Source organism: Manacus vitellinus, unplaced genomic scaffold (genome assembly GCF_001715985.3).
Source record: "Manacus vitellinus isolate BGI_N305 unplaced genomic scaffold, ASM171598v3 scaffold_16_pilon, whole genome shotgun sequence".
Lineage (NCBI taxonomy): Eukaryota > Metazoa > Chordata > Aves > Passeriformes > Pipridae > Manacus > Manacus vitellinus.
Window position 1 is genome coordinate 3,810,788 of NW_021939189.1, and position 16,970 is coordinate 3,827,757.

Sequence of the window (16,970 nt, forward strand, 5' to 3'; positions counted from 1 at the left end):
GGATTTCCAGTCTATATATTGGCTTTCCTCTTCCTTGTTTTATAAAAATAGGGTATGACATTTCAGCTTCAATTGCATGTTTAAGTCATTTATTCATTGAACATTCCATTCTTGAAATATCTTTTAAAATGTTAGTTAAGATTCATCCTGCTCATAGAACGGGCTAAATTTCTTCTGAACTGCACTTGTAGACAATAATAAAGAGACTGATATGGGTAGAAGAAAGAAAATAATAAATAAATAATGATAATAGCAATAATAATAAAATCAAGGTCCACTCTTCCTATCTGACTCCTGATAAAACAAACACTAATGCCTTTTGGGTGATCACGAGATTTAACTCCAAAACAATATTTGCAGACTGAATTGTGATATAAACTGTGATTTAAAGTCTGTAACTTGCTATAAAAACTTCCAAGATAACATCTCCTTCGTAGACAGAGAAAGCCACAGCAAAAATAATACTGAAAAATCCCTATCAAGAGTATTGTATCAAAATTAATAGTTGTAACACTACCATAGTTCTCTTATCACCTGTTTAAGACAAGTGGATTCTGTCCTGCACTTGCACATTTGTGACACAGGTATAATTGTACCTGGGCAATCTCCATCTCAGCTCTGTGGTACTGCAGGAAAAGGAAAAAGCTGAGGATGGATTTTTTGCTGCCTCAGCAGTGAACCCTGTGGGGTGGGCAGGTCTGTTGGGAGACCCACATCCAAACACAGTCAGAAATCCAATAGCACCAAGGCTGCTTGGACATGGCTCTTGCCTCTGCTGCAAAGCAGATTTAATAAATGGGATTTATTTTAGAAAGTTTCACAACTCTTAAACAGTAGATGATACTTGCATTCCTGAAGGATTAAGTTCTACATTTCTTAATGCTAATTCAACTCTCTAAAACCAACCCAATAAAACCAGCAAAGATTTTACAAGTAACATGCACAACCTAAAAATTCCACCCTCAAAACTGCCTTTTTGGTACACTTTTAAGCTCTTAAGATGCTCTATTTATTGAAGAGATGCCAGGAAGCCTGCAGAGGGAACAAATGCTTCTTTGGCAAAAGGAAAACATTTTAATGCCTCCTGCCTTCAAAGTACGCACACCTCACCACAACATATGCTAATACCCTACCAAATAAGTCTCTTTATCTTGCCATTTTTATAACAAACTGTTTCATTCATATCTATTTCAGCTTGTAACTACCTACTGCACAGAGTAGCACACTGTGCTAAATCAACAAGTAGTTTATACCTAAGAAATAGAAGGTAAAAAAAAAAAAAAAGCCCAACACATGATATTAAAAAAATATTATATATTCAAAAACAAGTCAAGAGGGGCTAATTTTCTATAAACCGTTTCAGTATAAAATCAAAATTTTAAGTCATGTAGGCAATTTGGGCCTTTTTCTCCAGCCTTTGTTCTATATTTAAAATGAACAAGATCTAACAAAGAAGGATTCCCACAAATGTGACAGTGAGTGGGAATTTGCACCAAATCTGCCATTCGTACATGAAAACAAGTGTTAGAGCCCTTCTGAGCAGATATCTCTGTATTATCCCTGTGCATGGAGATACACACCTGCCCCTGGATTTCCAGCCTTCTCCAAGGCACACACTCCACTGACACACTTGGACAAATCAGCCAAATGCTGAATCTAGAAAAAGGTATCAAGACCAGCTCTTTGCAGATCAATACTCTGCAACCGTAAAAATATAATAAATATAAATATTTACTATCATATTATTAGGGTGTTTTTTTTTTTCCAAGGGAAATTGCTACTTAAAAGTCATCTTCTTCCTGAAGAATTTAAAGAAACAAAAGGGGAACTGTTTTTAAAAAATATAAAATTCAAGCACTGAAACTAAAGAAAGCAATCCTCAAACAGGCTGGAGCAAGAGCCCTTAGTGTAGGCACCAGGACCAGCCTTCACTGAAACAGCATCTTCAGTCTCCAGACATATCCTGGTTACTCCAATTAAATCAGTGTGGCATTTAATGATGCTGGAAAGAAAGATCTGCTTTTAGCATGTGGATTTAAATACCACAGATAACTGTCAAAGTCGTGGCACACAACTGGGATAGATCTGCTGGGGGAAATATTAAGACGAGAGGGAGGAAATAAAGCTGAATTCTATGGAAAAGTCACTGGGATCCATCAAAGGTTTCTGTAGGTTTAGAGCTGTACACCTGATTCTGGCTGCAGAGGTGAAGAGGAAGGGGATGAGTAACTGAAAACTTATTTGCCATAAACTAAACCTTTTTTTTTTCCCCCGTTGGAGGAATGAAACTGCCCCAAATGATGCAATGGGTCAACCTGAAGACAGACACATTTGAAAAATACTGGAAATCCTGAAGTCAGAGCTTGTGAATGTGTTTGGTTTGTGTGCTGCCTTGGAGGAGAGAGAGAAGTTAATACTTTTAAAAGCTTGGTATTTACACCTCTGAAAAGTTCCCGCAGCTCATCCAAATTCGATAGGGCAGGACTCAAGTGCCTCAGAGTGTTCCTGACTGGGCACTTCTGCTGCTTTGGCACACGAGCACACACAGGGTATTCCAGTACCAATGGATATGACATCTAATGCAGCTTTACACTGGCAGCACTCCTGAGTGGTTTGAAATGTTTATCAACTCAGTAGGTCAAAAGTCTGCAGACACTGGGTGGAGCAGCAGTATGCCACAAAACTAACAGTTGTCCTCCTAGAAGGGAAAAAAAAAACAGGGGAGGGGGGGAACAGTTGTCAGTAAAGGTTAAAAAAGCTCCTGGCTCCATTCCACACAGACAATGTGCTGGTTTGTGAAATATGGGATCAGCCCATCTCCACCCTCCAGAAAAAGCAGGTTCATTTGCTCTCTCTGAGTGCAGGGAAACACTGCAGGGGTTCTCAAGACCTTCCTGGTTTCTCCTGCACTGGGTTTAAAGCAGCAGCGTGTGGTTTGTGTGTCTGGGCAGGGTGTGGCTCGGTGTCACAGCCAGCAGGTTTAACAGCTGACAGGAAAATAGCTGGGCAGCTTCAGCCCTGCTCATGTGGTTCTTAAATTACTGCTTGTAGGCACGAAATAACTGCAGTCCAGTGTCCTCCCTGGGCCCAGATCTCCAGAGAGGACGATGGACAGGCAGTGCTGTCACTCTGTGCCACGTCCCACGGCAGGGATGGCAGTGGGACAGCGTGACATGAGCCTCACAGTGACCCCCCTCCTGCCCCATCCTGGCAGGAACCTACAGATCTGTTTTGGAAATATAAAGACCTGTTTTCCACTAACCCAGAAATCACACTTCACCCATGGCATCTGTGCTTTTTCAGACACAGAAATCCAGTTCAGCACTTCACTGTCCTTTCCTGTAAGAGGACACAAGATGTGATACAGAAATCCAGCAGAAGTTACTGGCATGGATCTGGCATTTGCTAATCAGGATCCCTACCCTGTGTGTTTTCATGGTCACTTTAAGCTCTTTAGAACAGAAACCCTGTCCTTCACATCTTTCTAAAGCAGCTATCACACCTCCACAATTCCACATAATCTTACCATGACAAGAGCACGAGCTACAGAGATAAAGATGACAGGTTGCCCTGTTTAGATCTCATTTTCTGTGGATTTGCATCAAATGTCAGCTACTTAAGACTGTATTCATTAAGGCATTTTGCAGAACATACTACATTCTTGTCTGAGGGCAGGAATGATAAGTATTTTTTAAACAAGTGAAAACCATGCAGAAATGTGTATTTTCAATTATTTCATTTTAGAATGTTAATATAGTGTTCTTCCAAAACAGCCTTAAAGCATGATTTTATTGAGTTGTAACTTTAATAATGCCAAAGGATGTCTCCTGATACGTCTATCATCTCATAACTGAAAGTTCTACAATGAGCAGTGCTCAGCAATTAATTAGAAAATAGTCCAAACTCTCCCATTGTTGGATTATTTTGGATAATATACAGATTTGTATGTTTGGGTAATGACCAGCAAGTAGGTTCCATCATTCCTTAGAAAATAACACTGTTTAATGCTTGAAAGAAATTCTTTATAGCATGATTATAGCATCTTATGCCCCTATGAATATTATGACTGTAACATGGAAGCAATTTATTTCACTCCACATGAAATGCATTGAGTTTCCACACGTGACTGACGTGGCACAGAGTGGCAAGTTGAAGAACACAAGCTCTGCAATCAGATCTTTCTAGGAGAGATGGCTTCTCCAAAACAGCATTTATGGAGCCTTCTGGCTGCTGCCCAGATCTGGCACATCTAGGCTGCTTTTATTTCATACAGCTGAAGTGCTCACAAACCAGACACTTCTCGTGGCACAGAGTCCCAGCAAACCAGGCTGTGATACAGCTGTGTCAAACAGGTACCACCACCCCAAAGCAACAATTAGTCTGTTTGCTTAAAGATCTTCCTGTTGAAAAGCACTTTCTTGCTTTTATGGAAGCTAACTATCAAATCAATGGATTTCAGCAGGATAGGGGCTATGTGGTGTTCTTGTGCATTATATATACCAACAATCAGAAACATTCCTTTTTAAAGCCCCTTTCTTTCCTGCTCCACACCTTAAGGTGTATGCTTTGTAACTAATGGCTTGACTTCAATTCTCTAACAAGAACTAACATCACATTTGCTTGTTTAACTCCAAGTGACTTAGCTTTAAATCTTTATTACTTTTCAAATAGTAGAAGCTGAAACTTCTCTGATGATGCTTTTCCATTGCAGATTTATTGATATTATGGCTCATGGTAGGCTACAGTATCCCCTCAAACTAATAAGGACTAGGGAAATAATCACTGCAAAGCAATAACTGCTCAGCTTAGAGATATTTCCTATCTACAGCTCCATGAGGGCAATATTCCCTGAACCATATCTCAGTTCTGAGTCCCAGTGGTGGCATTCTCCTGAGGTCAGGGTTGGGCACCATTTCTGTCCCAAGGCACAGAAGTGCCAGACATGTTCTGCACTACCACAAACAGGTCAATCCCACCACATCAAAACCCTTCCCTGTCTTACACCAGGTGAACAGGCAAATGTAGAGACCCTTTCTAAGAGTTCAAGAGGAGTATTCTGGTTGTCTTGTGAATAAAATATTTCTCAACTTTTACATGCAATCACAGGCCAGGGGCTTTAGATCTGAAATGCTGCTAAGTTAAAAAAAAAAAATAAATCCTTAAGAATACTCTTTGTTCCATAAGGTGTTTTTCTTCCCAAATGAAACCCCGGTGTAATTTCCTGTATAATTACCCTTGATGCAATCCTGCCATTGGAGTTTCCCTCAAGGGGAAGAGCTTTGGGTAGACAATGGTAAACATAGGCTGGCTGCAGCGGTGGCAGTGTCCCAGGGGACAGTGCAGCAATTCCAAGAGGCTTTTGGGCAGTGAGATTGGAGTCAGAAAGTTCAAATCTGGAGCAGAAAAGAAACAAAAAAAATATTTGTAACAAAAGGATTGCATGATAAAGTCAGACACAACAAGCACAATCCATGAGCAGTCCAGGAAACAGCTGCCTCACATTCTTAGGGCCTTGTCAAAACAGCAACGAGGTAACACAAAATACCACAATTAGGGTGAAGCACACGGTGCTTTCCGTGTGCAAGTTCAAGAAGTTGAAGTTAAATGTACAAGTTTGGCATCTGTGGGAGTAAGATTAACTGGGCCAAAATATCCAGCTGAAAATATTACAGCATGAGCAAATAATAGAAAACAGTAACAGATCATAAAGGATTTTTTAGACACACAGATGGTCTAGAAAGGTGTTTAGTAACTAATACAACATTCTGAAAAGGACATCAGTAGTATTTTACTAAAATATTTCAACAACCCATCCAGCAGGATAGCTAAACTCACTACAAAGCCCAAACTCCACCATCAGCAAAAAGGGATCTGCAATATTTGGAATTACTTGAAATACAACCCAGCCCAGCGTAATTCTCACAGGTCCAACCACAGAGGCCACTCTAAAAAGATCAATATGTTCCTAATCTGTTAAATGTAGCCCCCACAGCTTACAAGATGCTGTAATTTTCACCAAATGGAACTCTAGGGTCATTTCTTGGGAAAGAGCCATCATTTTCCCAGGCTGGGCCATAAAGCCATAAAGCCATAGAGTGTTTTATAAATTAAACCCCACGTGCTAATCTCCATCTAGAAACTGAGAGACAGCCAAGGCAGGTGAATGAGTTTAGGTGCTGAATAATCAGGACAAGATGCAGTACCTGATAAATCAGTTTTAGGTATCACACTGGTTTCAGCTTTCAAACCCTGTAAGGTTTAACCCCAGACAAAATGTACCAAACAGCTCCACTGAGGTGACAAACAGGACATTTGCGTCAGAATGAAAAGGTCACACTCTGTAGCCAAGCAAAGACACAGGAAAAGGAGTCCAGTCACTTCTGTCACTTCCCCAGCAGCCACCAAGTATTTAACAGCACCCTTGAAACTGCAAATTTAGGCAGTGACAGATCAAATCTGCTGCTTTAATCATACAGTGCCACCTGCCTCCCCAGCACTCCATCACCCTACACCTGCCTGAACCAGGCACTTCTCCTGCCCCCCCAGAATGAGGGTGTTCCAGTGGTGATGCCCCCAGTCTTTAGGAAGGTCACTCAGAATAGGATGTATTTGTGTATGTGCAAATAGGCATAATCCTCACAGCCTTGTAAAAACCACTTAGAAACCATTTCCTAAACTGGTTTTGCAATACTCCCTTGCTATTTCCAACCCAAACTTCTCTGGCATCTTCAGGAACCACGTTCAGCTGGATCTCAAAAATCATTGTGTAAGTCACAACTGGGTGAGAAAATAAAGACCTCCTTGTACACATTTCCTGGCAAAGCAGTGGTTCAGCAGTGAGGATTTACTGCAGAGCTGAGGTACAAGTGACCCCTTCCCACAAACCCTCTAATCCTTCTGAGCTCTCCACCCTTCTGCTTTCTTATTGACCTTTAAAGCTGAGAATTCCCAAGACGGCATCAACAGGGGGGAGTCACAACACATCTAAATCTGACCAAATCTGCAGGTTCCCATCAGATATTGCTAACTCATGTGGTTGCAGGATGCAGACCCAGATGAGCCAAGGGCCACTTTAGAGCAGAGCCTGAACTGGGGCAGAACTAAAGCAGCTCAGCTGTCAGGCTGTGCTCGAATGGCCCAGGGCTGCTCACATTTCTTTTGCCTTATGTATAACAAGTCTGCCAGTTTAGGATTGTGCTGCCTGGCAAGGAGTTGCATTGTTGGCTGATGCATCTGATCTTGCCTCAGGAACTGTATTTCTCATCTCCTATTTCCATTAAAGAGTTTCTCCTGCAAAGAAAAAGCATCCTTCTTTATGCAGTCTTCAACTAAGAAACCATTTATAAGCACCACTTGATCTTAGAAATAGTTCTTTGGATCTTTGGTTTTTGATATTGGACATTTTTGTTCTAATACAGCATTTCAAACATAATTTGATTACATAAATCTTTTAAAATATAAATCCTTGCCCAACTCTTTGAAGGACTGTTTGAAACGTTCCTCCCACTGCCAGAAAAGCACTTTCACTATTTCTGTCATCTGAAGAATGCAGAAATTTCATACCTTTCAAAAACCTGTAGTAGGTGTTATAGAGGGTCCTCATGGCCAGTTCTTGCAAAGGCAGCACATGATCTGTTTCTGTCCCTATAGATTTCACCTCTGCTGGCAGGAACACAGTTAACTGGCCTGATGAAAAAGAGAGCAGTTTCACCTCTGAAACTTGAATTGGAGAACCACAACTAGAAGGACACAAGACATTTAGAAAGTGGTTAGAAAAAAAATAAATCATAAAAGTAACTTTATGGGGAAACCCAGATGACCAACCCACTGTTCTCCAGTGCAGCCCTCAAGGATTCCTTGCAGAGGGCAGGACATGTTGGGGTTGGACTGGGTGACCTTTAAAGGTCCCTTCCAGCCCAAACTATTCTATGTTTCTATGTTGAAACACATTTTTTATAGATTCCCACCTTCTGTGATGTGCTAGTCATCGGACATCTGGAGGAATTACTTATCAAACAACACAAAGCAATGAGAACACAATCCCCAGGGAGTGAACCAAATGCACTCTGTGCCCCTTACTTTGTGCTAATTTCTTTTAGCCTCTGAATTCCATTGTTATTAAACATTTAATGTAGTGGAGCCTTTCATACCCAAGTTTGTTTTCTGTGTCTTGGATCAAGCAGTTGACAATAGTCATGGATTTCTCATTTTTAATACACGAGGCAAACTCCAACCTCAAAAAATACATTTTAAGTGCCACTGGGTGCCACAGAGTCCCCTTGGAGGTGAAGGAAAAATAACAACAGTGGGAAGACATCCTAGTAAATCTACCAGCCTTGCCCTTCCCCAATCATATATGGAAAAGGAAGGTTATTTGGATCCAAGGAGAGAAAGTGAGCTTGTAGTAAAAATAATAACTCTTTACGTGATGCCTGTTGTGAGCGATCATACCAGAGAGACACGCAGAGGAAAATTCTACTCAGAGCTTGGGGAAGTCAACAGGGGAATTGGAATTGTTTATGACAACTGAAATTTGAAGCCAAGAGCAACTTGTTAGGGCCAGTCCTAACGAATGGAACAGAAACACAAATTTGTCAGCCTTCCCAGATATTGGACCTAAAACTGAGGTAACTGCTCTCGACCTTATCAGATGTGAAAGGAATCTCACGGTACTTCCCTGGCAACAAAGAGTCTCATCCCTCCTGATTAAAGGAGGAACAGCCCAGAGAAACAACCAAAAAAGAGCAGCATCAAACAGCAAGTCAATATGTCTCTTGTTAAATATTTAATACTTTCCCACAAACCATTAGTGGGATTAAAATATAATTGGGAATTCAGAGATCCACTATCCCAACAGTCCATTGCCCAGCAGTGCAGAGCCAGTGAGTTATCTCTCACAACAAATGAATCTGTAATGTTTTATTTTCAAGCTGGTTAACCCCTTACCACCCTCACAAGGGAACAAACCCATAAAGTCCCTGCAGTTTCTGCAGTTCAGAGCGGGGCCATTTGGTCTCCTTTATGTAAAGGGCGAGGCTGTTAATGCCAGACACAAAATCCAGGGAGGTTAAAAAGTGGAGCGGAGAATGGATTAAACAGCTGGGAAAAAAAAGGAGTTGCAGAAGAATCCTGAGGAATAAATAACTGGGGGATAAAAAGCTGTGACCACCTATTGGCTGCATTCTCCAAGACTGACAGATCCCTGACTGGGGCCTATGAAATCCAATCTGCAAAAAATAAGATCAAAATATATTTTGAGTGCTGAGATCATCACCTCTCATATAAAAGACTTTTTTCAGCCAGTCTGACTGCAGGATGCCCAGACAGAGATCCATTACTTCCACAATGCAATTTATATTCTATTTTCAGAAATCAAGCTTTATGTTAGTACCAGCAGCTTGTCAGATTTTATTCTCCAGTGGATGACCAGACAGAGCACTCAAGCCTGGATTGTGAGCTCTTGCCTGACCCATGAAAACCTCAGCCTGGTTACTAATGCTTTCTTGGAAAGAACACAGAAATTCTTCACATGACCATTATTACACAATTTTAAAGTCACTCAGCACATTATCAAATAAAACCTTTGGGTTTTTATTAACATATATAAGCGCTCTTCCTATGCTGAAAATTTTTCTTAAAAGTAATCTATGGTGTTTGAAGGTGGTTTCACAACAAAGACAAATATGTGTTTGGTGCACAAATACAAATATAACTTTTCTTACTAAAAATAACCTCTTTTTATTATTTCTTATTAAGGGGAAACCAATTTATTCCACAGAAGCACAACAAGAATTAATTTCATTGCAACACTTGCAACTTTTTTAGACTCTTCTATGCTAGATTTAAAATACTAGATTGTATAATTCTAGACTAGACTTATAATATCAGAGATACTGCAGTTGGCCTCACCAGCAGTGCACATGTAATGACAGAAAGAAAACTGGTAGTATCTTCACAAAAGGTCAGTGCAAAGATAAAATTATTTTGACTAAGTATAAAATGGTATCTTAAACATTAAAAAAAAATAAAATAAAAGACATGATTGTATGAAATCACCTGAAACAGGCAGGACAGTTGGACCAAACTTGTTGGAACATTTCCTGCACTGTCATTAGTGGTTTTGGTCACAATCAATACAGCTCTTACATTTAAGTTTAATTTAATGTCTGTCTTACAATTTACAATCAGTTCTGAAAGAACAAAGGCTAGAATTTATTTTTCCTGAAAAACAAAACTGGTACAAGCTCGAGAGTGCACCCACTTCAGAACTGTAATCCAACTGCAAGGATTTAAATATCACCAACCAGCTGACACGGGAATATTAGAAAAACCTGGAAATGCCAAGACTCAGCAGCTCCCATATTGCAGCAGAGTGCAGGGAGGGAATTTATATTTAATGCAAGATCTGCTGAGAGGGAGCATACCAGAAATTTATAATTAGAGGGTAATGGGGACAATCCTCTTCTGATCGGTTTTACACCAGTAAGGCTCCATTCATCAGTGGGGCTGCTCCTAATTTATGCCACTGTCAGGGCAGAAAGAATTAAGCCAGTGTCCTACACAGACCACTCTTTTCTTGCATCCTAACCACAAACATGAGACAGCCTGGGATATTTTTAAAATCCACATGTAAAAATAAACCTGTCAATCCATAACTCCTAAAAAAAGTTACTGTAGTTAGTAGGTACCGAGACCTACAAGAAGCTGATGCTGGGATGTAAAATGAGTGACATTCCAAGATGTGGCCCATAACTTACAGAAATGGGAGAACCAAACAGATGCTGCAACACACTAAAAAAATATTTTGTTCAGTCTTTACTTCTGGAAACTGTGGTTGGCTACACTTTTGGCCAACCTTTAAATTTAGCTGTAGGCCTCAGATTATCATTACAAATGACTTCAGAGTAACTGCCCTGACTGCTACAACTCAGTACTAAAATGCTGAAAATCAGCAATTAACATAAAATACTACAAAAATAAAACAGAACTGGGAGTTGCACTAATCCCCTCAAGGTAACATCAGTTCTGAATCAATCACAGACACACATAAAAATAGTCAGGTGTGTAATACAGGAGAATTTTTACAAGGAACAGGTACACAAGACATCTGAATTAATTCATACCTACCCACTGCAACCAATGACTTTATTATACAGATAGGATGGGAGGCCTTTCAGGTGAATATTGTTATCCACATAAACATACTGAAGCTCTCGAGAACGACCTAAATCTGGATTTAGAAAACAAGAAAAGTCAAGGGGAGAAGGGATGACACAGTAACAATCATAAGCAAAGCAGTTCTCTTTAATTATAAATAAGCTAATCAGACTCAATGTAAGCAAACATAAATTAGTACTCCTCAGTAGTAAAATTTCAGCCAATGGTTTTATTATGGATGAGCTGAAAAGCTGTTTAGAGGAAAGCATTTAAAATCACTAAAACAAAACAAAGCCCCCTTTCAGGAGCCCTGAAAATCCCATTATAAATAATTAAATTTTAACATCGACAAACTCTGAAGTCAGTTTGAAGCAGCAAAGGGACAATTGATTTCAAACCCTCAGTGCATACTTCAAGTTCACAAGGTCAAACCTGCTTTCATTAAGTGGCCTCATGGCACTGGAATCACAGCTTCCCTATCTTTGGGAGAGTGGTAAAGATGGGAACAGGGATGTGTCTGTCCCACTCTCGCTTCCCCAAGAGGACCCTCGCTTGGGTTCATCAGCCTTAACCAAGCACCACTGCAAACACCCAGAAACAAACCTGTGTGATGCAGTAAATTAAAGAACACAAGAAAACAGAAAGCATTAAACTGCTGAATGTTCTACATCCAAAGCTGTGGTGCAATAAGGGATCAATATTTCTGAAGGTGTGCTGCCTGCATTACTGCTGCTAAAATATTCATGGCTGGCAGGCAAAAGGAGCAAGAACAGCATGATTAAGTAGTGCCTTCACAGACCAGAAATCTATTAACATACCTCGAGACAGGACTATATAGGTATGGAATTAGGTTATTTTGTTTAGAAAATTACATTTAGGTTTCTTGGAAGGATTCTGAGAAATAGTAACTTTGCTTGTCAACAGAACTAGTCAGTGGTAAAACCACCTGCTATTAAAAGACGTGACAAACATAGTATATGAGGTGTTTAAAAAGATACCAAACTGAACTAAAAAGAATAGACTAAAAGAGTTTGGGACTGATGTGTGGGATCATCTGGGCAGCCCATCTCATCTGTAGCTCCTATGCCCTTCCAGACAGTGGCTCAGGGAGAGACATCTGTGTTTAATGCAAAGCACAAACCACTGAGCAGTGTTTAAAGCCTCTGCCCGGGAGGAGAGAGCTGAGACCAGCCAAACTGCATCAGGGAAAAAATACAAATAAAAAATCTCTATACAAATAAAGAACTTCCATGAGTACCTTAGGGAAACAACTTCTGTGAGTACCTTAGAGAAACTAAGATAAACAAGCATTTGGCTGAATCAGCCAAGACAGTACTAATACTGACTGGCTTCCCATCTTTATCAACCGTCAGGTCCCTCAGCTGGCAGAAGGATAAGGGTGACCAGAGGGGTGGGCACAGCTTCTGCCCCCTTTGGAATTGTGGGCAAGAACAGAACAAAAATTAAAACAATTTGCATGATATTTCTACTCAGAAATTCCATTTGGAACAACCATCTCTTCTAATTCCCTACTATGACAACAGGTAATACAAGCCCTTTATTACGGAATACTTTTGTTGTACACAAGATCTCTGGACACCACTCAGTGCAGATATTTTGAGTGATCCCTCCCCAAATGTGTGGCCATCCTAAAATACACTGAATGTCTTCAGCTGTCACCCACTTGAGTGGCAGCTGTGAGCACCAGAAACCTTAAAAGCTCACGCTGAGGAGTGACACATTATCAAAGCTTTGATACCAACAGAAACGAATAGATTCCTTTTCTGAAATAAAAGCAGAGAATAAATAGGTTTTGGGGGGTTTTTTTGACTTTGAACACAGGCCCTTGCCCTGCAACAGTCTGTGGAGGTTTCAGGGACCATAATTTGGGCTTTGTTTAAACCAGAGTCACTGGACATGAGGGGACACATTTGACCACGTGGTGCTTTGAGCCTGTCCCAAAGACTTTCTAGTTCACAGAAATATCTGCTGCCTCCTTCATCTGTCCTGCCCCAAGAAAGGAACACAAATCCCCCTGCTGACTGATGGGCACTGCTGAGAGATGCACCTCCAAAACATGGTTTATTTGGGCTCAGTAATGCAGGGCTGAAAATAGTAAATAGTAAAGTTCTGGGATATTTTTAGATGAAACAAAAAACCACTGTTATCCTACAATGAATAAAAATATTGCAACACCATAAAATACTGTAAGGTTGGTAAGGAATCAGCCAATAAAATTTACAGCAGGTAGCAGGTGGATGGGACACAAAATGCTCAGAGAATGCCCCTCATGCTGCAGAAGTCAATTAGCCTAAAAACAGCAGAAAACCACGGGTTGCTGGGGCAGCTTGAATGTGCTACAGTTTAACTTATTAATTTAGAGAATGGCAGAAAATTTTTAAAAGAGGCTCATCTTGCTGGTTCCTACACAGATGTATGCAAATGGGCTGAAAATCAGGCAAGTCAAAAAAAGCCCTAAAGCTGTTCTTTTCATATGCACTGAGAGGGGGGAGTGAGGCTGCATCTCATCTCTTCCCTCTGTCTTTATCTTAGGCTATGTTTAGATTCTAAGTTCTGAGTTGACTGCATTTCCTAGGTAATTAAAGCAAATTTTTGGATGTTAGACAAAATATCTCAGTAGGAAAAATTCAATTCCCAAAGCCAAATAGCCTGTAACTATAAATGTTCCTTTGATATAGTTTCTTTGCATTAAATAACCAAGCATCTTCTACACTCCAAAAGATTTTTTTCTCCCCCAGTTTCAAACACTATCCATAAAGTTTAAATTTAAATAAATCATCACTTTGAAAAGCTCTTTGTATCCCCTCCACATTAATTTTTATGTCTTATATCAGTCAACAAATATTGTCAAAAGTTCTCTAAAAACCACGCTTCTGAAGGACTTTGTGCCATGAGGAAGCTGCCCATCTCAGAAAAGGCTAAAGCTACAAAGAGGGTTTTCATGTGGCTTTTGCAAGCACTGTACTGTGTCTAAAACATTTCCACTTTCCTCCTTCCAGGCTCCCAGATCAAAGACCTTTCTCCCAGAAATGACCAAATGCCATGAGTCCTGAACAAACCCCAATTCTATTTTTTTTTTCTTTTTCTCCCTCTTTTTTTTTTCCCTTTTTTTTTTTTCTCTAACCTCAGGGCCCTGGCATATGCATTCCACATGGCTGAAGATGGAACAAAAGCTCTTGTGTGGCTGCACTGATGCTCTTTTAACCATACTGTGAAGGCAAGGACACAAAAGCACCATATACTGAGGTAGAATAAGACCTTTGTTTACTGTGCACTGATAATTACTGGACCCATTTTCTAAACAAAAAGTGCACATAAACCCTCAATAAAGTGATATAACACTGAATATCTGCTGTCATAACACCCCCCTGTACTGTCAGTACACTTGAGAATTTATGGCCTATTTTAATTCTAGTTGTACTTAATTACATAAATCATTTTTCTTTTTGCAATGTCATCAGATTCACATTTCTGCTTGCAGTGGAATTTGTTTTCAGGCACTGGAGCATCTCTCAATGCTAAAAAATTTTAAGTTAATTTTCTGTCAAAAGATAATTTATATTGTAAGCAGATGGATATAAAATGATCAGCAGATTTCCTGAGACCTTTTACTGGGGCAGCACGAAGTTACCATGACGATAATACAATTGTCCAGGATGCAGCTTCCAGTTCAACTTACACAGACCATTTGGGGGGATGTTTTTAAAAATTAGTTTATTAGGAAGGCTCACAAAGGCTCAGATCCACAGTGTCTCATTTCTTTGAATATAAACTGAAATATTCAAAGCTGAAAAATAATAATTTTCATAAAATACTGGCATATCCAGCAATTAAATGTATTCTGCAGAACAAATTACTAATTCACTATTGTTTACCCACTTGTTTGTTTATGTACCAGTTCTGAAAGTCAGAGAGTGGGGTCAGGTATTTTTACTGTATTTTGCAAAATTAATTAATTGTGTTACACTGTTTTTCTTAAGACACAAGTGGCTGCAAACTTAAAAGAATGCACAGAGCAAAAAAACCTCCCTAGTCCCTATCCAGTAGTGCTGTGCTACCACTGGAATAAATCTAATTTATCAGTCCAGGAACAGGAAAATGCAGATTTCCATCACCTTTAACAAGAGGTTCTACAAGGGACATACTCAGACAAGGAAAAATGGATTCCTTGGCATAAGTAGATGTCAACCAGCACGTGAAATAAATAAAGTAAATCTGGCCTTAAAAAGCATTAAGCAATTTGTTCCAAACATAATTCTTTTAACATGGACATGTCTAAAAAAAAAAAAAAGAGAAAGAACCCAACCATTCTGTCAGGAGATGAATAAATTATCTGCTTTTCAACACAGCTCCCTAATTGCAAAGGATTGTTGTGACAATACTCACTTGAATATCACTTGCAGATATTTCTGCAGTACCTTGGCACTGCTATTTAAGGTCCTTACTCAGCCATTAACTAATGAAGTGGAGTTGGAGGTAAGAACACACACACAAAACCCCCATTAGCCAACATGTGCAGCAAGCAGAAATAATGCCACAATTATGCCTTAACTTCAGCAACACTCCAAGAAAAATATTTTCCCATGCAACAGAAGATAGATTTAATCTTTTTGCTTTTCAATGCACTCTCTCTTCTACTTTATTTCAGCACATCTTGACCACTCTGAAGCCTTTCTGATTCTTCAGAGGAAGGATTAAACATTTACATTTATACTGTGCTGCTTTTCCTCTGAACTCTAGGATTTATGATTCAGTTTCATATCCACAGATAGCAAATTATCTCCAAATGTTCACCAGTGAGTCACTATTAAGAACTACTGAACAAGGTCAATTGACAGTCTTTGATGTTTCCCGTTATTTTAAAAGTTCCTTTCGAATGTTTTGAATTTGACTCTAAAAATAAAGAAAAAAGAAGGTGTGTCATTATATTAGAGATTTATTTCCTCCTTTTGAACTTAAAACAGTGCAGCAGATCTCTGGCTCATCCAGGTCACGGCTCACTCACAGATAAGCTACAAGTGCAAAAGTAGCAAAAACTTTTATCCTTTCATATTTCACATCTCATCTTGCTGAACAGCATCTTATTTTTGCAAAATTAAAAATATTCAACTTCCTGTCTCATGGAGGTAGAAATATTAGCTAAAATAGGGGAAATCACTTTGCTTGTTTTAATTAGTACTGTGGAATCTGGATGGTGCATCCTGGAACTCATTTTCTCATTTATACAATGACATATGCTGGGACATAACTAAAACACTGTGTCTGGAGACATTATTTGCACTTAGTTTCCAGTAATATAAACTAAGGTGATAGGAAAATCAGGAAGATCATAAAGTTCTTTAAAGACTAAAATTGCTAGTAGTGAAAAGATTAAGTTAAAGCTATACAATGTAATTAATTTGGAAATCATGATCTCATTTTTAGCCACCTCAATTTCCAGCTTCTTTCCAACATGATTATCATAACTTCATCTGCACATAATTAACATCAAACTCTGTATTCTAGAAAAACTATTATTGGTTACTCAAATGACAGGACAGAGCTGCATGTGTGTCTGTATTCCAGCAGAGAATTCCAGCATTCTGGCCCCTGGCAGAGCTGAGAAGTGACAAATCTAGGGAAGAGGACTTGCCTTTCCCAAGGGAAGACACAGGCACTGCCCAGAACAAACCCCACACACTGACTGCACCTCCTGGTCTTGACCTGCTTCCACAGTTCCAGACTTTGGAAGGGTTGAGAAAAAGGCCCAGGAGTTCTTCCCTGGGCTACTACTGTGGAAGTTTTGGTCGATG

The 16,970-nt window shown here is 39.6% G+C and overlaps 1 protein-coding gene across 5 annotated transcripts in view; it reads right to left on the reverse strand.

Moving 5' to 3' along the window:
* Nucleotides 1-214: 214 nt before the first annotated feature.
* LRRC28 (leucine rich repeat containing 28) overlaps nucleotides 215-16,970 on the reverse strand; it is a 49,042-nt gene continuing 32,286 nt past the window's right edge. For all 5 annotated transcript variants that reach the window (XM_018069644.2, XM_018069645.1, XM_018069647.1 and 2 more), the window contains 4 exons: nucleotides 11,128-11,230; nucleotides 7,564-7,739; nucleotides 5,234-5,393; nucleotides 215-2,698 (listed from right to left, as the gene is read on the reverse strand). In XM_018069644.2, the coding sequence (XP_017925133.1) occupies nucleotides 2,626-2,698; nucleotides 5,234-5,393; nucleotides 7,564-7,739; nucleotides 11,128-11,230 (512 nt within the window). In that variant the 3' untranslated portion in view covers nucleotides 215-2,625. The remainder of the gene's footprint in view (nucleotides 2,699-5,233; nucleotides 5,394-7,563; nucleotides 7,740-11,127; nucleotides 11,231-16,970) is intronic.